General features: G+C 36.5%; 1 protein-coding gene across 2 annotated transcripts; it reads right to left on the bottom strand.

Annotated features, from left to right (window-relative positions):
- Nucleotides 1-3,878: 3,878 nt before the first annotated feature.
- Nucleotides 3,879-23,605, bottom strand: LOC135588095 (DNA repair protein RAD4-like). Of its 2 annotated transcripts, none has more exons than XM_065080042.1 (15): nucleotides 23,420-23,605; nucleotides 23,287-23,343; nucleotides 23,064-23,188; nucleotides 22,304-22,603; nucleotides 22,099-22,191; nucleotides 21,933-22,025; nucleotides 21,750-21,851; nucleotides 18,161-18,210; nucleotides 13,167-13,922; nucleotides 10,753-11,140; nucleotides 10,472-10,666; nucleotides 10,238-10,390; nucleotides 9,320-9,529; nucleotides 7,853-8,260; nucleotides 3,879-4,192 (listed from the first exon to the last, which is right to left on the bottom strand). In XM_065080042.1, the coding sequence occupies exons 1-14, from the start codon at nucleotides 23,463-23,465 to the stop codon at nucleotides 7,871-7,873; spliced, it is 2,958 nt and encodes a 985-aa protein (XP_064936114.1). In that variant the 5' UTR covers nucleotides 23,466-23,605; the 3' UTR covers nucleotides 3,879-4,192; nucleotides 7,853-7,870. The 2 variants fall into 2 exon arrangements, with proteins under 2 accessions (XP_064936114.1, XP_064936113.1); XM_065080041.1 differs by having other exon boundaries at nucleotides 22,304-22,618.
- Between the last annotated feature and the right edge of the window lie 263 nt (nucleotides 23,606-23,868).

A 23,868-nucleotide genomic window follows, 5' to 3' on the forward strand; every position in this document is an offset into this window, starting at 1 on the left:
TAAGCCTCGGACAAGATCGTAAGCTTCTTTGGTTGGAGGGCTTGTCAATGATAGCTGATATCGTGGTGACTGGATAATTACATATTACCTATATAGTTGGTTATCTTTAGTTTTACAATCTCTATACTTTAAAAAATTATATTGACATTCTATAGTTACAAAAGTAAAATATCTAGGTCCATTTATCCTAGTTTTACTAACAAAAACATAAAAATAAAGAATAAAAAGATAATTTAATATTCGACGATGAATGATGATGATGTCATTGGCGTTGATACTGGTGTTAGTGTTGACAAGATGTAGAGCGGTGTGGGACGAGTGGCAATGAGGTCTGATGACACGCTCCTCGTGGAAGTGGGTGGTGTTACGATGAGAGTGAACATTATCGTCGTCGAAGGTGGTCTAGCAACCACGTTTGCGTTGATACCAATGACATCGTCGTTTGCTACCAAATATTAAAATTATATTTTTACTCTTTTATTTTTATATTTTTTATTTAAAAAACTAATGTCTCTAGGATAAATAAACTTAGATATTTTATTTTTTTAATTATAAAAATATCAATGTAACTTTTTAAAATATAATGATCAGGACGTTAAAGATAGCTAAATATAAAATGTAATATGTAATTAGCCCAATGGTAACCTTGGACTTCATGATAATCTTGGACGTTGCGGCAGCTTCTGCCCACCATCGAAACGGTGACTCGAGGTCGTGATCTATTTGAAGGCTAACGTTTGTAGTGAGACTGTGGAGACCAACAGGTCGACAGCGAACCTGATGCTGCTTGGCGACGGAAGAGATGCCACCGTCGTGACCGGCAGCAAGAATGTGCACGACGGCATCACAACAACCTTCAGGTCTGCAACCTTCGGTAAGTCACCTACGTTTCTCTTGTCACCACTGAGGCTAATTCTACGTAAACGGTGGATTTCATGCAACTCCTCCATGAACTTCGAATCAAGTCACCACTTTTGGTGTTAGAGATGGAATTGGAGTACTGTTGATACTTTTCTTTCGGCTGTAATCTTGGTGTTGACTGTTGAGTCCATTAACATGTTTTTGAGACAAAATAAGATGGTTGAGGTTAGTCCATCAAATCATGCACATGGTTGGCATTGTTTGAATGACTTCTCCAGCCTCTCCAATCACTACGACGTCCCCATGCAAGCATTCATCTTTGACTGCCTCGTTCTCGATCTCCTCCGCCTTGTGCTTGCAGTCATCACCGGCAACGTCATGACGTTCGAGAACACGGCCGGACCGGAGAAAAACCAAGCCAAGGGCTACCAAGCCACAGTCATCTACCGCTGCAGATTCAAGGGCTACCAAGGCACTCACTATGTGCACTCGCAGCGGCAGCTCATCTACAGCACCGTCGACGCGGTAGCCACTCTCCAGAGCTGCAACATCTTCGTCCGGCGGCCAATGAGGAACCAGAAGGACATCATGATCGTGCAGGGACGGGCTGATCCCAACACAATAACACGGGCATATCAATCCACTGCTGCATCATCGTCATCCCCGCCGTCGACCTCAAACCGATGCAGGAACGCCTTCAAGACCTACCTCGGCCATGGCGGAAGTATTCGAGGACCGTCTTCATGAAGACGTCGTTGAGCAGCCTGGCTGATCCGCCGGGTGGCTCCAGTGGAACGGAAGCTTTGCACTGAACACACTACAACTACGGGGAGCATATGAACACAGGCACCGGTGCCGACACCAGCAACAGTGTGAAGTGGCCACGGTATCACGTTATAAGGAGAGCGTCGGACGCTTGTGAGCTCACTGTCGGCAACTTCTTGGGCGGTGACGAATGGATTCCGGTCACTGGGATCCTGCTCTTTGACAATAATCTTGGAGAAGGCTAGTAAACGTTGCTTAATGTCGTGGGACTAATTAATACCACTCAAAATTACCATATATCTTGATTGGACATTAATAATTTAAGCTATCATATCATGAACATCTAATATATATGTTGAAGATGTAATATACTCACATAAATCATAGTTATGAGAAACGAGCCACTCATTGACTTGAACTAAACCTCGAGTCACTGGTTCAACCAATTGGTCAATCAGCAAAGTCACATGTTTCATTAATTTAAAAAACAAATTATAAATAACATAATAGAAATATTTAAAACAATATTGAACACAAAAAACTATGGAAAATTTGGACAACCTTAATCACTAAAAAACATACAAAGTAGATAGAAAAAGTAAAACATAAAGATTGTTATGCCTAACAATATAAAAATACCAATATTCAAGAACGAGAATATTAACTAATAAGGTTAAACAAACATTGACTTTCAATTATCAACTAATTGATATAAAACTAACTAGACACTTCTTATGACTTATTAAATGAAATAAATTCTTAAGAACTTTTTAAGTATTAAATGCAAACATGCATCCAGAATACATAATGTATGTAGAATGTAGTCAATGAAGAGTAGATTATACATCAAATGCAACAAGATCACAAACAAAACTCAACTTGAGATTATCCATTGCATGCAGCAAGTTCAACAAAAGTCAACTTGAAGAGGCAAAAAATAAATGCATGAGAGCAATTTTATACCCTAGAATTTAACCTCTAAATAACTAAAAGAGCAAACCTGAAATCAACTCACAAATGTCCAAAACAATCCTGTGAAATATCTTACCTAATAGATGAGGATCCAAACTTCCAAAGGTTGTAGATGAAATGAAGAATCATTCAGAAACGAGAAACGATATTAGTGTTGACAACATCAAAACACCCCAAATGATCACACTCATCTTCACCAAAGTGCTTCTTATACTTAGACCAGGAAAAACTCCTAGAAAGTATTTTCTTGTTACCTATGATTTCTCAATCCAATCCAAGTCTAAAAGTGGCATCGGTGTTACAGTTGTGGGTCTGATCATAAACCAGATGTCAAGATACTTCCAATGAATCACACAACAGTAAACATCAATTGAAAAATGCTACATAAAACAGAAGGAATTAAGTCAATTATAACAGAAATCATATTTAAAATCTCTTCCAATCTCTGGAACAAAACCAAAATTAGAAAAAAAAAAAAAAACACACACACACACAATTACTATACCTCTGTTCTTTTCTCGTCATCTTGTTTTTGTGTTCTTTGCCCATACTTTGTTCTCTCCTTTTGGCCATGAGATTAGGGCAACAACGACTGAAGAAAGAAGCCAATGAAGATCTGAACCCACCCCATTGTATCCATTTCTCATGGACAGCAGAAGTGGGTTTGGTTCGACATATTGTATTCTCATTGAGGGTGTTCCAGTTATATTATGCTTTGTAAAAAAATCGGACCGGCCTTCCTTGACATAGCCTGTTCATGCGAGTTCATGGTATACTGAATCAACTCAAAGCCATTTTTAAGAAAAGACAGTCTGATAAGTAGTTTGGACTGGTCAGCAGTCCCATTACCCCTTTTTTCGGTCAGATAACTGGTCTAATCCGATTTTTGACAACCATGGTCTAAATACTCTGATGTGTGCAAAACAAGTGACATTAAACATGATCCATGCATTAGAATGCAAAGATCTCTTTTATTCTGTGGAGTGTTTGATTACAAAAAGGACAAGCTTGAAATTTGTAACAGTACATCCATCCACCACAGGTGAATGTTGATAAGCTTTAATGATGCTTCAATAATGACTGTCAAAGGACAAAAACTGATGAACTACTTGTATACTGTTTGTGGCAATAAAGAGGCCATTACTTGGCCCCTTGCTTTGCTGTTCAGTACGTCCTTGTACACAGGAAGAATCTAATAACTACTTGAAACAGAAGGTGTAGTTGTGGAATGAATGCAATAACTTGTAGATGATACCAATGAAAATTCCAAAAAGATGATATCAGTGAAAATTCCAAAACATTTAGACAATGGAATATTGAGAATGATTTCATAACAACCGTTGTAACAAACAGAAGCCAACTCTATATAATTTTTTAACTTTGGGTGTTATCACAACTAGAAATGCTTCAAATTTGGGTATGCAGCTACTCATCCCAAAGTCAAACATTTCTTCTGGTTACTGTGGTTGGATAAATTGCACAGACAAGGTTGAAAAATAAAAGAACTATATATTACAGATGATTGGGACATCCTTCTGATGATTGAGATTACTTTTTCTTCATTTGTCCTTTCACAAAAGTATGCTGTCAGATGCTGTTCAGCAACAAAAGATGGTTAGTGCTATCCTGAATATGGTAGGCATACTGAGTACTATCATCTGGAAAAACTTGTCAAAATAAAAGCTTTTATAATCTCCCATGAACATGAAAGATGAACCAGCAGAAGCTAAAACAATTGACGGACGAAAAGCCATTAAGCACATTCAATCAAAGTGAAGACTACATAACCGATATACTCTCACCAAAATCTATAAACAAAATAGAACAGGTATGGGTTCTAAAGAATGCATATATATACCTGATGGCCTTTCTGAATAAACCAACATGAACCTTGCATATCCTAAGAGGCATATGACTGAAGAAATCAAACTTGACTGTGAAAGTACCCATTCAGAAAGGATGGTTATGAACACACTGTTTTTGGTGTCTTCTTTGAGAGTTGAGACACTGGTATTTGGACAAGCCACCAAAAGCAACTATTTCCTATTTAAGAGATTTAAATTTTGGAAGACATCAAAGAAAAAGTTAAGTAGTCAAACTATGAACTCGATACCTTTAATTTTTACTGGTTTTTTATGTTCTTTGGTCTGCCGAAACTGAACTAAACAGATGTTGATGAAGAAAAAACAAAACTGTGCTAAAAATAGCACTAATTATGATTCGAGAATAAAAATTCACCGAGCTATAAAGTCTGGGGTATAAGTAACCATTTGTAATCTGTAATCATCCTTAAAGCTGAAGTCAATAATTCATCATGTTCAATTGACCTATGTGATAGTTTATTTCACATTGGGACTCAAGTAATGCAACATATGGTCCTGGACTGATGCATAAAATTGTCCAAACGAGTGCCAATCAAGGTTCGCAATTTCGGTCTATATCAGTGTATCGAGCCTTGCTCTATACGGTATGTACCGAGGCATACCGATAGTACGCCAGGGCGTACTAAGAGGTATGCCTAAAATAATTGAAAACACTAATACATATTGTATTAGTGTTTTTAACTATTTTAGCCTAAAAGGTCGGTAACGGTTGAAATCGACTAGTACCACTCGGTACAGATTGGTAACAATCGAAATTCTAACAGTTACTACCCGATACAACCCCGTATCGCTCGATGCGGGGCCAAAAATTTGGTACCACCCGATAGCGAGCGATCCGTGTGTTGAGAGAATCTTGGTCCAGTATGTACCGCCCATACCAGGCGGTACACTTCGAAATAAAAAACCATGGTTTCAATTACCAATGACTTGGGCATGAGGCTAGCTCGTATTTGGTCCTCAAATAATACTGATGTTGTAGATCTCACCAGGTCCTCAAAACCTAGATTAAAAAGTATTACAGTGCGATTTGAGACCCAGAATTTTGCAACCAGAAATAGAACCCCATATTTCTTCCAAGAATCTCCTAGTTATACTAAAGCAACTAGAATAAGAATATCCAACCTACTAGGGTAGAAAGAAAAAAAAGCAAATTTTACATAAAAGTTGATGAACAAGGAAAAGTTCCAGAATACCAATTTGAAAAACAAAAACACAAAAGCCACAAGTGACTTAATCCATATGTCCAATTCTTGGCAGTAAAAAAAATCCAAAGCAGATATCATTTTCCAGCCCTAAATGTTCAGTCTTATGTCCTCTATTTTTTTAATTGCCTATGAGAGTTAACTCATCTTTAAATCGAAAATAGTGAAAAGCTTTTGTTTATTTTAAAAAATTTAACGTGTTTGACTCTTCAAAAGGTTTCTTAGATTTTTGCGTTTCCGGCACATGGAGTGAATATAACCTGTGAGAGAGGCTTCAATCCTACATTGCTAAACCAACTAACCTTCTATTTATTTATATGCCATTTTTTATCACTGTCACAAATAGCTTTCAAGTGTTGTGGACTGAACACGACATGCATCCATGTGCTCCTAGACTCAGTGCACCATGTAAGAATTGCAAAGCCATACAATCTGCTTTCTCTTGCCCCTGTTTTCCATGACCTATTCTCCAAATCCAGATGACTATACTCCTTCCTCTTCTAACTGCCTATTCACCAAATCTAGGCTTAGGTGACTAGTCTCCTCTTTTCTTCCTCTTCTGTTTTACACCACCTGTTCTCACAATCTAGGCTACTAGTTGATTGTAACTTTTATTTATTTTCCTCTTCTATTTTTCCACCACCTATTCTCCCAGTCTAGCAGTAAATTACTAGGCAAGAAGTACCTTTTTCTAAGTGCAAAAAAATGTAGCCAAAATATTTTGAAGTCACCATGGAATCATGGAGATGGCCGTATTGGCATCATATTTAGAAAGGAGTCACCATGGACCCTTCTGTGATTGAAATCCTCTCTAAAGATGCACTGTTGATGTGTACAGTTAAATAACATCTTCTAATCTCACTTTATATCACCATGAACCCTTCTGCGACCAAAATCCTCTCTAAGGATGCACTGTTGATGTGTTCAGTTAAATAACATCTTCTAATCTGACTTTGCATCCAATGGCTAGTTTACAATCAGCTGCTCTGTTTATATCCAACAGCAACCTTACTCTATTTTTGTTAATCTCAATAGTGCACTAAGTTTTCAAAAGAGAGGTCATAAGGTTTCTTAGGTTAGGATCACAAAAAGCTTAGAATTATTTTTATTAACTTTTTTTGGCCAATCACTACATATCTAAACAAATGGCATAAATAGATCAGATAGGTGCAATAAGAAATTAAGTTTGAAAATATTTTTTTTTTTTATGACAAATGAAGCAGGAAAGATATTTCAACATTCATCAAGTTGTTTGGCTTACAAGCACCAAAATTTATACTGGAAATTCTTAATTATAGTGCATGATTAGTAGCATAGCATGAGTTTGGCAGCTGCTTACAAGGAAAAGCAAGTCAAAATGGACAATAAGGTCACTCTAATAAAAGGCAAAATGGTGATCATAAAGAAATAACTAATAAGGTTACAAAATGTACTTATTCAACATAACAGACAAATAAAAACATAACCATCAATGAAGGCAAAAGAAAAAAAAAAGTTTATGCACTAGGTTTCCCATAAAACTTTAATAGGGACATACTTAGCAGATGCCTTATCTTATCTTGTGAAATTAAAATGTAAACTAAACTACTAAACACTAATGAAAATGATATGGGACAAAGCATATAATCAAAATTCCCTAATCATGTGCAGAGAACATTGTACAAAGCCCAATCGCAGGAAAAAGAACTTGATGCCAACTACAAATAATTGGAATATTAGAGCTTGTTGTTGACCATGGCACCATTCAAGGGTTGGATAAACAAGACTGACAACAAGACACCAAATTAAAGGGCCATTTCTTTGGTAGGGAACGTGTTCTGGAGTTCATATATGAGAGCTTGTATTAATTAGGATTGGAATTAAACAAAACTGAAACTGAGAGCTCAGCAGGATAGATCGACAAGATAGATCACCAATGCATGAAACAATTCAGAGAATATATAATTGGAATGGCTTAATTACTAATGACTGGTGGAGGTTGAGTTAAAAAGAGCAGAGGAATCAAACTAATGTAGGATATTCAATTGTTTGTTTCTTGAAAAAACTGAGCAGTGCGGATTATGAACCTATAACATGAAACGATGTAAAAAGGCCCTGATAATACAATATGTAATACGAGAAAGTAACCTAGTTAGAGAAGTAATACACTTCCAGCAGAGAATAACTTACAAGTGCAAGATTGATCTGCTAAAATTCCTCCACTTCAATTGAGAATCCACATGAACATCGCTTGGTCCACACTAACGTTTTTTCATCAAAGCTCTGGTTCTCCACAGGATATACATGTTCGTGGTCATGATCGGATGGAAAAACAGGTTTTAATTCTTGACTAGAACCATCGTGAAAATCTGAGGCTGAGGGCATGTTGCCATAAGGACTATTTTCTTGAGAAACATTTCTATTACTCTTTTGATCATTGCTAACAGTCTCATGTGTGGATGATGAGTCCACATATGAGTTCTTCAAATGTTGTCTCGTAATAATGGAGGAAAGCAGCTGGAACCACCTTGAAAGGGCATGGTTCTCATTCCTCTTTCTCTCTTCAGATTCTCTCCTTTCTTCTTCTTCTGCATATGCCTTTTTAAAATGAAAATTCCAACAGAAAATAATGGTATATCAGTCAGAATAAACATCTAGATGCGAACATATTGCAGCAAGCAGTCGGTTGCTGCAATATTATCCACATGAATGCAAGGAAAGCCAACAAGACATCTTCTGAAAGGACAAAAAAGGCATGAATGTACCAATGAATAAGGAGTAAATTACCACATATTGCAAAAGTTTTATAATATGAAGAGATACTATGTAAAGTTTCTCTATGTAATTTTAAAGCAGAATAACAGTCATTCACATAACAAAATTCATAAAAATACTTCGAGTCCAAATACAAATAAATAAGGCTATCACATAATAGTAATTCAAAATCCAAAATTTGTGTTTCTTTTAATCAACATCTCTATAAGTTTCAAGGTGCCCTAAGCTGCCCACTATCAGTCAGAACAAGTATCAAAGTGCAACACATATGCCTTCATTTGTTTCAAGTATCTGATGTGAGTCAGCAAGAGTTTAGCAAGTTTTGTTAACAAGACATGACAAGATTTTGAAGCAGATGCTAATTCTTTGAGAGGTGCTTCCTACTTCTTTCTAGTGATGCACTAACATCAGATCAGACGTACATAATGTGGCCATGAGGTCCTTAATCTTATTGCACTTGTAGTCTGCCAACCGTCTGTACTGGTTCTTCAATATTTAAAAAGGCAAATTAAGTAAACAATAAACAGACAACTGCTAGAATCCAGTACTTTATGCCTTTGACCACTTTGAGACAGTTACATGATACAATAATCAGTCAAGGTGATCTGATCAAAATATCAAATAACATGGGTCAGAGTTGGCAAATCACATGTAACTTGCTCTTTATTAAACTCAATAACAAAAAACTGTTATAAAATTATAAATTTACAAGAGTCATCAACATTGTGAGCAATGACGTCCGGAGAGGTCTGCTCCTTAAAAACATGTACGTTAGGATATGTAGTCTAGAATTGGGATTGTGGTAACTGCAGATTGTAGAACCAAAGAAAAGTTTTAAAATTAAACTAAGAACCGGAAGCAGATGAACCTGATAAAGCTTACCTCCAAGATAGCACCTTTGAACTCACTACAAACCACAATCCCATCAAATGTAGGAATGCAGCGGCCATTTCGAAAATCAAATCCAACCATAGCAGGTGCAAAATCAATTTCCAGTCTCTTTGCAACTGGAACCAATCTGGGTAACCTCAAGTGCGTAGTACCAGGTGGGAGACATTTCTCAGACCATACTTCCACTTGACCACGCTCATTCTATATAGATATTCATGAAAAAAATGAGTCAGTAATTACCTAAGACATCGACCAAATATTTAACCAAAAATATTCAGGGCAGTAAGATGGATAGTATAGCTGTATACTGCATATCTAGAAAGAAGTACTAGAAAACAATAGAATAAGTAAACAACGATGAATCTTAGTTGACATCACAAACAAGATGTCTTCCGAAGACATCTTGTATTACATAAATAGATTTGAAATGACAGAATGATTGATACATCAGTGTGAGCATATTGAAAGTTCTTTACAAAGTGACAAACTAAAAGTAGAAAAATATAAAGCATAGCGTTACTAATTAATCAAATTAGAAATTCAGAAACAAATTTCACCACGATGACTGATAATCGCAATAAGCCTAATCAGCTAAAACAACAGTCTCATTGTTGCTACAGAGATTAGTAATAAAGACTAAAAAAATGCGCATCTGAAGTTTAAATTATGCCTAATCCGCATTATAGACATGAGTGCAACATCATATAAGGCACAAGACTTCTGACTATAAACTTGGTTTCCAAATAATTAATGTTTATCCTAATTGCAGAAGCAACTCCATGTACCCAATGAATTTATGACGACTAAAAAACCAGAAGAGAGAAACACAAACAAGGTCACTTTTAAGCCAAGGGATAAGGAAAAAGAAACTATGATTTTTTTTTAGTAGAAAGTGAAGTATACTATCACCTTTGGCACAATCCCATTTACAGCATGGGGGAGTTGTAGTGGTTCCAATTGCCACTTCCCAAAAAGTTCTACAGAAGGTTTGCCATAATCCTCTTTGGGAACATCTACTTCAAATGTCTGTCCACTGACAAAATATCTTGAACGTTTCACTACCTGGAAAAGAAGAAAAAAAAAAGGTTTACATAAAAGAAAGGCAGCTGGATCATAATCATGTTGATAATTTACACTTTACACCTTTGCTGGCATTTCACTAGCTCTAACTTGCAAGCCCTCCCGTAACCACTTTTGCTTCGTTTGTAGGTTCTGGACACAAGACCGAGGATATACAGGATGACCTGAACAATAACCAAGTATTGGACCTTTTGGGTATAGGACTTGATACTTCATCAACCACTTTTCAATAGCATAAAGATGGTGATTTTTATAGGCCTACATTGCATAACAATGCATTAGGAAAAAGTTATCTTCACACAAAAATCACCAAGTTATTACTTGTAAGTTTCTCATGTAGTTACCAATTGATTCGTAGGAAGAGGTTCAGTTAAAGCCCTAGTTGCAAGTTCCATATCTTCAAGAGAGTCCCTTGATTCAATCCAAAGGCAGTTAGGTAAAGCTTCAAGATCCAGTGACTTGGTAAGATTGGACACTTTCTTACCCAATCCATCAGCATCAAATGGACTTTCTAGGGGCCTCTGAGAGGTAACCTGATTATCTCTGAAATTCATTTCAACAGAACTGATCACTTTCTTCTCTCGATCAGAGGGAGCCTTTCCATGCAATTCCTCCAATTGAACCACACTTCCAGCTGTAGCTGATTCGAACTTCTTTAGCGGTGCCAATACTGCTTCCCACCACTGTGCGTTTATTCTTTTGGAAGCAATTTTGTACCAGTGCATGCAATACCTGAAAAACAGTTAAGTGGATTTCATGATCTATAAGAAGCACATTCTTTCAAGTTTCAACTTCTTGTAAAATACTGGGTAGTTGTTTAAAAACGGGATTTCTCAAAATTGATTTCTTTTATATACTGGTAATAGAGACTGGCCTCACCATACTATTTTCTAAGTATCCCACAAGTCCTTGAGAGGCATCAAGAAGCTTCACAGATAAAGGTATATACGAAAAAGGGTAATTCTTTCTCACAGTCCAACAAAATATCCAATCAAGTTTCAACCCCACAAATCCATGGCATATAACCACAATTGAGAGCAGTTACCTAAAGCAGTTCTAGCAGATGTATGCAGGCTAAGAATGAAGTGTTATATCTATAAATAGAGAAATTGTTTCCATGAGTAAAACCTGGTCACCCACTTTGCGAAGGACCAACATTACCCCTATAAATATGATTATGTAAAATTTAAATAATAATATATTTTTACCATTTTCAACATTTTATTTTATTTAAATTAGTGGTTCAAGTGTCCTGGCTTGTATTAAGTTAAATAACTACTCGTTATTAGTGTAGATGGTCTTGTATCGATATATAGACTCTATATTATTAAGCATCCGATACACTATTCAAAACTAGTTGCAGTACAATATTGAATGGGTATTGTGTTCCATGTGAATGGTAGTTTAGGTGCTTTAGCCCCCCTCTCTTTCTTCTCACTCTTATCCAATTTTTTCCAGCAGTATTAATGAGTATTCTTCACTGAAAAAAACCTAATATCTCTTCTTTCTTTTATTATTTCTCTTTCAATGATTATAAATACCAAAGTTCCTCTCCCAGCAGCAAAGCATAGCAGTTGGGATTTTTTGGTTGTTCCTTGTACAGATTTCAATCTAATAATTTGTATGCAAACTTATCACAGGCTTGTGAGGCATTATAAACATACACAAGTGACATAAGTCATTAGGTTGCAACATGATCCTGAGTGGCAAAGGCCCATATCAACAGTAGCTTTACAATCACAGAGAAAGAAATCAAGGTGACATAAAATAATATAAATCTCAAACAAATTTATCACAAGCTTGTGAGACATTAAAAACAAACACAAGAGACAAATGTGTTGAATTAAGGTGGTTGCACTATGATATTGAGACCCGAGCACCTCAATGTGCTTTATCGAGGCACCTTCAACTTATTGTTGCTCAGATGAGAATGTCATCTTCAGCAGATGGGCTAACCAAGATGAACCATTTGGGCGCTGGGCATCCCAGGCACTTGTCTGAGCTACCATGAGCTTAATCAACTCAACATTGTCAGTCTAAAGCCACATGAGCCTGGTTCAACATGCAAGTGTTAAGAATGTGCGAAACATGACCTAGGTGTAGGCATGCAAACTCATGAGCACATGACTCGGCTGACCAAGGTGCAAGCAGACAACCATTTACCAGCTTTAACCAGCATGGACCTGAACTAATCGCATTGACCAGCACGGAACCCATATGGATCTATACAAAAGCCACCCGGTCAGTACCAGTCAGCAAGCATCCACTTCATTCCAAAGGATACCCTTCAGCTCATACCAAGAACATGGCTATAATCCACGAATGGGATATACAACCATTTTTGCCAAGTGTTCAGTTTGTTATTGAATAAACCAATTAGTTGCAACAAGTAATGGCATTGTGGCATCATCAATCTGCTTAATTCACTGCCTAAAATGAGTGCCTATTTGGTGCATTCTTTGTTCATGAATGAGTGATAATACAACTGTTCTTGGCTCATAGCAAGAGGAAACAAGAGAAAGGAAAAAGAAGGCAATCAGAAAAATCAAGCGATTGACTGGAAATCTAAACAATATCTCTGTAGGAAACCAAGTAATACAGTTAATTTCAAAGAAACAAATTTCTTGAATTGAACTTTTTGCTTTTCTCAACCTTAATAATAGTATGAAGATTGACTAGATATATATGTATTTTGAGTTGTATAATCATATTTATCTAAGAAAGGTCCATTTTAGGATAGAAATAGTGAAGGTCATACCTGCGTGACACATCTTTAGCACCATTTCCAGCAAAAGCAACAACATATCTCAATGGTCTTCTACAAGCAGCAGCTGCAGCTTCTACCCTTTCTGCACCATCAACTATAGCATTTGCAGCATCAACATGCACCCATCTTCCTGTTAAAGTCTCTCCGCAGCAGTAGACTTCTGCCCAGTACAAAGGAGGCCCAGTCCTTCTAGACCAAACTGCACCAGAGCTACCATGCATTGAAACTGAGGAATCTACAGCACTTCTTAGTGTTGGTTTTTTCACAGAAGAAGCTAGTCTTGCCGAAGATACAGGTGACTCATCAATCTCAGAATGTAATTTGTTATCTGCAACAGCTGCAGTGGTTGCTGAAATGGCCATTTCCATCTCCAACATGAACTCCATATCCCCTTTTCTTTTTGATTTTGTGTCCTGACAATTAAACTTGTTATTGCACATTCCAATGGTTGATGTATAACTGACTGGATCATTAGAAGAACAAGCAGCTGCAGAAACCTCAGGCAAATTCTCCTTGCAACCTGAACCTTGCTGCTCCTCATCAAACTTATCCTTACCAGATATTTCCAAGTTTTCATTATTCTTATTCAGTAAATGAACACCAGTTATTTTACTAACTGGACTAGGTGCCAAGACCGAAGTTGAAGGAGAGAATATTCTCATATCCATGCTTGCTCCATCTTGCTTTGTGGTTCCAGTTATATCAGCATCTGGCTTGAGAGAAGCCACATCAAGAATAGACACGAACCTGAAGCAAAGCATTTCCTTTAGTAACTGATGGAAAGTGCTTAAAAGAAATAAAGAGGTTGCACTATAATAATCAAGTGCATCTAACATTATCTGTCATGGATAGAAAGCTTGTCCTGCACAGAAAGCTTCTCTAAGTCAACAACAAGAATCCATTGAAGATGCATCAAATTCCCAAGTTCATCTTCTGATATCAGTTAAGCTTCTCTAGCCTAACTGCAACAACCAAAACTGTATACTATCTAAAGTCAATAGACAATATCATGTATTTGCATGTTGACCCATACTCCTTGATATGAGTGGTACGTGTCAATTGGATGAGATATTGAAACACAAAACCAACCAGAGTCGGTTGTCTACCTCATATCAAAGTAGATTGTGGCATGCCAATAAATACAGATCATTACAAATCGGCACAAGTTTAATTTAGAACAGGATTTGTATGATATAGGCCGAGACCAACTGGCATGACTTGGTATAGGTCTGTGAACTGTTCAAGCTTAGCCAGTCCAAGATCTTATACACTTGCATGCAACTACCAACAGGTTTGTGCTATAACAGTATTAACAATATTACCAAACATAAACCTCGGTTCTATAAGAATCTTTAACAAAATCTCAGAATTCATTTTCCAATGCCTTAAACAATATGATCATTAGAACTTTGCAATTAAAACAAACCTAAGTGGAATAAAAAATGACAAGAAGAAGCCGCTACACAACAACTCCCAGCAATCTGAGCATCTTAGTCTACGAAAAGCTAGGTGTCTTAGTTTGACTGAGTCTAGATTAGTCTATTTTCATTTTTCAGGAATTGTTGGAAAGTTTTTTTATCAATAATTAGTTGTGTTCTTGTAAGACATATTATTATTTTTTGGGACTTACTTTTGTTTGATTGATAGAAGTCTGATCTTCTAAAGTACCTAGATGATTTTAAACTAGGAGAAGTTAATGATCTTATATGTATTTTTTAGTAAATCTACAAATAGTCTTAGAAGGTGAAAATTGTGTGACAATCTCATGATGAATTTTTGATGTAAAAAAATACTAATTTCTTAAGGCTTTTGGCCTTCTTTTCTATTATTGCTCTATGATAATATATCTTTTCATCTTTAATTCTTCCTTCAAACCTTAAACCTTGTCTTTTCCCAATCCAAAGTATCTTGCTTCTCTAATCTTACAGTCCAATTAAAAAACTTAATTGTCTTTAAGTATTCATTGTACTACTTCATTGACTTCTATTTGTGATGCATATTATACTAGATAATGACAAAATCATCCATTACCATGGCTCTCCATTTTGCATCATATGGGACCAACTAAAAGACAACTAAATCTGTTATAAGGGAAAAAAAGAGTGAAATGACAAGAGTTAATAGAATATATATTGAAAAAAGAAGACTAGAAGTCAAAAAGAAATATCCATCAAGGAAAACAATAAAATTGTAAAGGGGTGAACAATGTGCTTCAGACCCACCAATTTGGGATCTAGGGATGGGCAATGTATGATTCCTTACTCCTACAACCATAGAGACTGTTTTCATGACTAAAATCCCAATCTGGGAGGGTGAATATCCACACCTTACCTCTACAAGTAAAATCAAAATAAACCTCACTTAAGCTGCAAAGGAGAAACCTTACCATTTACTAACACTTGCCCTCCTGGAAAAGTAGTAAGGTAAAGATATACTATTTCTTTCATCCAAAAAGTTCATTGTATCAATGTCATACAAATTTCACCATCTAATGCTTTATTTATAGACTACTAAAAATGCTTGTATAAAATAAGGACCCAATCAATTTTTCCCAACACAAATATATCTATAACTCTTAACCAAGATTCCAATCTAATCATATCATCTTTTCAAGTGAATGTATAATAAAAACCAAAATAATAATATAAGGCAAGGATTTTAATTTTGGCTAGCAAACCCGTAGTGATCCTGCTCGGGACCACTACAGATCCCATACCAGCATACCATGTTTCAATACATTGGTACACACCAAGTTTCAAAAAAAGCCTGAAAAATTTATTGCCCCAGGCCCCCAAGTCCCTTTACTGAGCATACCGGGTGGTACAAGTCTTGTAAGGAGCAATACAAGACTAGTACTAGGTGTACCACTTGTTTACCATGTTTTTATGTTGGTAGGTTGTCGGACCAATAAAGACACCCATACCAAACCATATTGACCGTTATTGCAAATTTTTTATATAAGACTCATTCTACATTTATTAAACATTTAAAAATTATTAAAATACTCCTAAATTCATCAATAAAAATTCTAACCTACTTTCACAAACTAAAAACTTGAATTCGCTTGGATTGGAATGCATCAATCATCTTTCTGCTGCACTAAACTTATCCTCAAAGTCTCGTAATGAAGGTACACTAGTTTTTATCTTTAATTTTTTTCTTGGATTCATATTTAGCATTGATCCTGCTTTATATTTCTGCAATCATTTGAAATCATACTGTTTTGTTGGTTTCAAATATCGGGGCATGACATAAAGGTAAAAGACCACAAATGAATTTCAAGGTAAGAAGTAGGCATCTCAAAGGTTTCAAACTTGCTTTGTTAAGAGAACATCTAAAATAGAGTAACATTGTCATGCAAATCCACATGCTGACTTGATAAAGCATCAATCACAAGTGTAAGACAACATAACAATGCAACAAATAATTACAAGAATTTAATCTTGAAATAAGAATGAAAAAGGTGAGAAGAGAAAGACATAGTGAATTATAATAACAAGAATAAAGCTGAAAGCAATACTCAAATAATGAAGATAGTAAGATCCTAAGGAACTAAAAGAAATATCCATCATATAGATAAAGAAAATAGCAAGACCATTAGATATGAAAAATCACAGTTTCTTTCCTCAAAAAAATTCATCATACCATTGTCTAATATGAAAATTTATCTCCTATCAAGTGCCTTATTACATTATGGAAAAAGGAAACCTCTAAGTTAAACATAGAGATAAAAGAGGGAAAAAAGATTGAGAAAAAATAGGAGAAGAAAAGAGGGAAGAGAGATAGAGAACTTCAGAAGATGAGATCTTGCGTAGTGCAATAATTCAATTCTAGAACATAAGGGCTACATAATACCAATTTATAGACTCTCCTCAGCTGATACAAAACTCATCTACTCCATCTAAAACTACATATTTCTTAAACAATCTATTCTGAATCCTTATCTGACTAGGAAAAAGAGATATGTCAATTAGCTAGCTGTCAATTTTATCCACACCACTGACACTCATCGGTGCCTCCAATGAGTCTCAAACACCTAAGAAACCTGTGATCAAATCAAGTTTGGGCTTAGTTTAGAACTCTCCAAATGGATAAAGGTCAATCTGGACTATTGTTGCAGATTAGGAGTAGGAGTTGACCTCATTGACCCATCAATTTTGACCAAATATGATCAAACATTAAAATGAGCTGCCTATGATGATTATGTAAGCCTCTAAGTAATCTTGAGTTGTTGATACAAAATGTGGGTCTTTTCCCTGGGCAGCCCATATGGTCGGGGCATCCAAGATTACTAAGCCCCCATTGTGAAAGGTTGCCCTGGCTCGTCCCTTAGACTATCCTCACAAGACTTGAGCTGACCCAATAGAGCTAGAGTGGAGTCTTTTGTTCTCATTTCACAGGGGCCATGTTTGAGGACAAAGGCTGCGGATCACTAGAAATTTGTATGACAACATTGTTCTACATGTTTCATAATCTAAGGCTTCATTTATGACTAGATAAAGTTGAATAAGAAAATGACTATATCTTCTCTATCCTACCATCTCCTAGTCCAACCTTATCCAGAATCATATTTCTTTCTTATTTTATCAACATTTTTCAGTGATAAATAAAGATAATACTACATAAACTCAAACATCCAAATAAAAAAAATAATCCAAAAACCAATGAATAAAAATATAATTTAGATTCAACCAAATTATAAAAAAATTAATCCTAGATTCAAATACGATATCCTTTCTCACCAATAATCTCTGTTAAGCATAATAGGGTAAGATTAATAAATAATTTTCAAAGCCTCTTTTCTCACCCTCCTCTACCTCCCATAAAACCACTAACCTCAACTGACAGCTCTGAGAAAGATAAAAGGGCACTTTATGAAACTACAAATTTATAGAAGGAAGAAAAGATATTCAAGTTGTGGTTCGACAAGTGCTAATTGTAAATTAGATAGCCTATTTGACTGTTTAACCATCATGTCCACATACCGAGTTGTCAGATTGAGAGCTCTAAACAAGGCCACTGACAATGCAGCAACCTACACAAATAAATCCAACTATTAAAACATTTCATGCAATTCTTCAAGTAAGTAGACCAAGAATTACTATCTGTATCTTTCACTCAAATGTAAAATCCTTAGCGATATATATATATATATATATATATATATATATATATATATATATATATATATATATATATATATATATATATATATATATATATATATATATATATATATATATATATATATATATATATATATATATATATATATATATATATATATATATGCATAACTGAACAAAAAGAAAGCACAATGCTTGTCTTATATAAATTTAAACTTCAGGCAAGGATTGAAAAGACATGAAGGCACTAGAAAAGGAGCACAAAATTGCATTAGAAGAACCAAAGTTACATTTGATTCACATTTCTTGTTATTCATTAACCAAGAAATCACGTACAGATATATAAGACTTATGCAATGAGATAAAGTTCACTGCCAATTCAAAGATCAGATAAAAAAATAGTGTGACATATTTAAGACAAATTATAAAATTAATTTAAACCAACCTGACCATGGATTAAGAATCTCACAGTCGTAAGAGACACCAGAGTCGAAGAAAAATACAATATCTTACTCAGCCCCTTGATTAATAATAATTTCTCCAAGATAAGGAAAACAACAGTTGAATATTAAGAATTGTGTTCAAGGGCATCAAAACAATCAGCATAATAATGTTCTTTGATGGCCAATAACAACTAAGTAAGCTTTGTGGAGGTGTTATGCAATGTTCAAGAGAAAACATCTATTCCAATTCGACTTTGTCATACCTTTCTTTCTTCTTTATAGTAGCATTGCTCTTGCTTCATCTTTTAAGTTTGAAATCAGTGATTTAAAAAGCGCTAGACATCAAAGCCCAAAAAAGCCCGAGGCGCTCGCCCGAGCGAAGTGAGGCATTAAAATAAAAAAATATATAATATATTTAATAAAATAATTATTTAAATAAAAATACGATATTAAATTAAGAAAATCTTGTAAAATTACAATATCACATTAACAAAAAATCTCAAAATTAAAAACAATAACAATAATTTCAAATAAATAAAAATTAACAGTATTAAAATCAAAATAATATATTATTAATCTAATAAATAAAAATACTATTACTAATAATATATTAGTACATAACTACCGCATGAGTACTCTACGAGTTACCTAGCTTCGTCTATAACTTGTATAGACAAAGCTATTTGTAGAAACTTTACACAAAATCAATTTACTTTTACTTATCAAAAAAAAAGTATACAGTTAGTAGTATACTGTTAATATACTATTAACAGTATACTATCGAAGTGAGAAGAGTGTGAGTAAGAGGAAGATCAAGGCTGCTGATTGAGAGCAACAGCAGTGGAAGCAACGAGCGACGACAGTGGCGGTGGCAGCGATAACAGCGAGCAACAACAGCGGGAGCGACGAGCGATGATAGTGCCGGTGGCAGCGATAACAGCGAGCAACAGCAGCGGGAGCGACGAGCGATGACAGTGGCAGTGACAGCGATAACAGCAAGCAACAGCAGCGGGAGCAGCGAGCGATGACAGTGGCAGTGGCAGTGGGAGCGGCGATAGTGGCAGCGGTAGCGGCAGCGGGAGCGGCGAGCAAGGTTAGGGTTGGGAAGTCGCGAGAGAAAAGTTGATATTGGTGCTTTAGTAGGTTCGATTGAACCAACTAAAGCACCGGAGACTGAACCAGACCTAAAACATTGGTTCAGTCACCCGGTTTAACCCGGGCACTCGCCTGAAGCACTCGACGCCTGGGCTCGGGCGAGCGCCCAAGCGACGCCACTTTGAAGCGCGCAGCCTGGAAATGAAGCAAGGCGCTCGGGCCCATTGAAATCACTATTTGAAATAACCATGGACTCTTCCTCCTTAAGTATCAATATCACAAAATTCTATTTTTGGCACCTCATTTTGCAACTATCAAATCCTCACACATAATAACTTTTGTGATAAACTATATCTGTGCCAAATGGGCTAGTCTTTGGCACCTATACCTTGTAAATAGCTATCATTTCACCTTGTCTTAAACATTTTTCGTGTCTTCATGGAGATCGGAGGATTATTCCAATTTTGTGAGAATAAATTGCAACTGAAAAGGTAAATTGTCCAACTCCACCAAACAACCTTCTAAAATGTATGGCAAGCCCTCTTTTATTTACATTTATGATAAACTTTAGGAAGATAGTTGATCATAAAATTTTATAAAATAATATATGGAGCAGGGTTTTTAATACCATTCCGTATCACTCGGTATGGGCGGTACGTATCAGTTCGCCAGCTGATCGGCACGCGGACCACCCACTACCAGGCGGTATCAGGTATTTGGCTGCGGTGAGGTGAGGCTAGACGAGGAAGAAAAGGGCATTCGAAAAAGAGGGAGAAACATCGAGAAAGAGGACCGCAGAGTCACCGATGCGTCGTCACCAGCGTCTCGATGAACCTGAGCCCATTGAACCTCGATGTGAACTTGTCTTCCATGCCCTTTCTCGATCTCGATCCGACACCTCCCTCCCCTGACGATTTCAATCCAAGAGGTAACAACGAGGAGAGTCATACCTCTTTGGAGGAGGAACTGGAGGAGTAGGGATCGGAGGAGGTGGCGGCGAGATCAACAGAAGAGGCGGCCGCGACAAAGACAGTGAAGACCCCAGTCTTCTTCATCTCTGAACGGTCTCCCTTGTCCACTGTCGTTGCACGAAGAACCTTTCAATGTCGTCTTTCTTCTCCCCACCTCCTTGACGTCAAAGGCCGCAGCCAAGGTGACGATAAAAAGGATAAGGAAAAGAAGGACAAGGCAATGACGATGAGGCTGAAATTGATTTTTATAATTTGCTCGGTACCCCCATACCGTATCGTACCGAGCAAAGCTCGATACATCGAGATGGTACGAGATTAAAAGTCTTGATATGGAGAAGTCTCAAATTCTTGCTCTCCTCATTAGCTGACTGGCATGTTAATAAAGAACGGGTTTACAGCATTGACTTAATACCTTAATCTATATTCTTCAATATCAACTAGTCTACAATGCTTTCAAACTTCTGACATGAATGCGCTCATGGATGACCTCCAAATTTAAAGTCTACTTACCTGCATTGTGCTTCTTAGCCTTGATTAATAATTCTTCATCAAACAATGTCAATAACCTACCAGTATACTAGTACTTGGAGTCTATTCTGATGTCATCTATATTCATTCTCTGAACAAATGCTTCTATTTACTCTGAGAATCAAAACAGGTGATTCATTGATTGCGAAATTTTTTTGCAGACCTACTTAATGTGATCTTACCTTACAGTTTCACACTTGGCTATGATCCTAACATAAAAGATATGAAAGAAACTGCTTCAACAAATTGTTGCAGTCAAATAAAAAAGCCAGGCAAGTGAAGAAAAATTCGAACTTCACAAAACAATTTCCATTAACTATCTAAAGATTGAAAATGAAGTTCACAATCTAAAGTAATGACCAGAATCATTAAGTAAAAAAATACATAAAAAATAGCAACAGAGATAAACACCTCTTCAGCTGTCCCCTCCTGGGTTTGAAGGGCATACGCAAGATTTGCATTAAAAGAACCCTTATCAATGCTCTGGCTTCTTACACGGAAATTATTACTGAACTGCAGGAAGTACAGAATTTGTGAGAATGTCAAGTAGTATCTGCTACGTACAATATTCAGACTCATAAAAGTACCCCTTACCCAATTTACAAGGGCACATAATCTGTTAGCCGTTAGTTTTTGAACCTCTCCTATTGTCAGCAAGTTGACTGGTAAAAGTGAAAGTAAAGAAGCCTGCAAAACATCTGAAAGTTAAAAGAAAACTTGTTTTATGTACAAAGATTGACATGTAGCAGAATACAAGAACCTGAATCAGAGAATCATTGCAAGCATTGTCAACAATCCTCCCTCTTGCAAGTAGACATAACAGATGCACTTTATGAACAAGCTCTGCTAATTCCTGAAATAATAATTACCCTATGTTTGCCATATTAACAGTGCCCTAAAAAGAATCACACATTGCATAGAAGTACATCCTTAAACATAAACCTGCCTTGATAATTCAGAATTACCTTCTCTTTAGCAGAAATTCTTCGAGGAAGCTTCTTTTGAGAACACGATGGTGAGTCAGTGAATTCAACAGTGATCTCCCTACCAACATCATGTGAATAACCTTCTAGATTCTCTGGAACAGGAATGCTACCCTCTTCCCAGACTAGTTCATTTGCATCATAAGAAATGTCTTCTACATCACCCTCTTTTACCAATGTGCTTCCTTTACCATTCCTGGTACTACAACCCTTCAGATTAAATTCATGAACACAATCTTTAGTATCTATGCTTCCACTATTCTTTCCAGCTGGTTCCTCTACCTGAGATAATAGGAACTGAATATTTTCCATTAGTATGTACCCAAACTATGGCATAAACTTTATAGAATAATGAAAATGCACTACAAAAACTAGTTTTATGTCTCGGTGCCTACTCTTATCATAATGTGTTTTACCCTATCATCCTCTCACCGTTCAGAAATACTGAATCAAACGGCCACAGACAGCTACCACAAACATAAAAGAGAACAAATTTTCATCAATGAAGCAGATAAATAACTCAAATTGCTAAGTAGTCATGAATGCTCGAGCAGACGAAGAGAACAACTCAAAGATAACACCATCCTTCTGTCTCTGCGTAAGCAAACATCATACATCACAACAAGTCATCCTGTGGTTCCATAATGACTGATCCGAAGGCTCCACGCAAAGCTTCTAAAGCGTACCTAACAACATTTCATGTTTATAACCTTGGGGGGAAAAGAACTAGAAATGGGCCAACCTTCTCTTCGGGCTCCCCATGGTAAGTGACACTTTCTTTCCGCCGTTTAGAGCCCAAAGCTGTGTGAGAAGTTGCCTTTTTCGATATACTGACGGTCGTCTCCTCCAATCTAGCGGTTAGGGAACCTAAAAGCGCAAATTGGAGGTAAATAGTAACCAGAACGATGCCACTTTCAAAAAATAAATGAATCGATGAAGATGACAGAAAGAAATCGATACAAAACCTTTCCCACGCTTCGATTTAGCGCCAGAACTGGTTCCCACTTCAGAATCATTCTGGGCTGCGGAGAAGAATCGACAACTGAGGGTTTCTGCGCCGAACTAATCAAAATAGGGAATAGGGTTAGGGAAACAAACCGGGTGGCGTTTCGGCTCGGCGTTTGGATTGATTTCGCGTTCGCATCTCCAAAACCTTTCAACTTCTCCTCCTCCTTCCTTATGCCTTCTTCAGAAGGGGAGCGGAGTGCATCTTTGATGGTTGGGAGTTCGCCGCGCGGGAGATCTTAGGGTGTGAGTGCGGGTAGATCAATCATGCTACCGTGGGTCGATCCGAGCCGTCCAAAGTATTTATTTTCTGATAACTTCCGAATGACCGAATCGCCCTTGAAAACTTTCACAGGTAATGAATAATATGTTAATACTTTATTATAAATAGTTACCATAATTCAAAAAAAACATTGAAAATGAGACTTTTGTAAAAGCACATTCGAGTTATTGAATGGTTAAATCTTTTTAAAGATCTTAGAACATTTCTATTGAAACCTCAGGATTGGATAATGTATTATTACATAAATAATAGATTTTAT

The sequence above is a fragment of the Musa acuminata genome, chromosome BXJ1-8, assembly GCF_036884655.1.
Source record: "Musa acuminata AAA Group cultivar baxijiao chromosome BXJ1-8, Cavendish_Baxijiao_AAA, whole genome shotgun sequence".
In the NCBI taxonomy this organism is placed as follows: domain Eukaryota; kingdom Viridiplantae; phylum Streptophyta; class Magnoliopsida; order Zingiberales; family Musaceae; genus Musa; species Musa acuminata.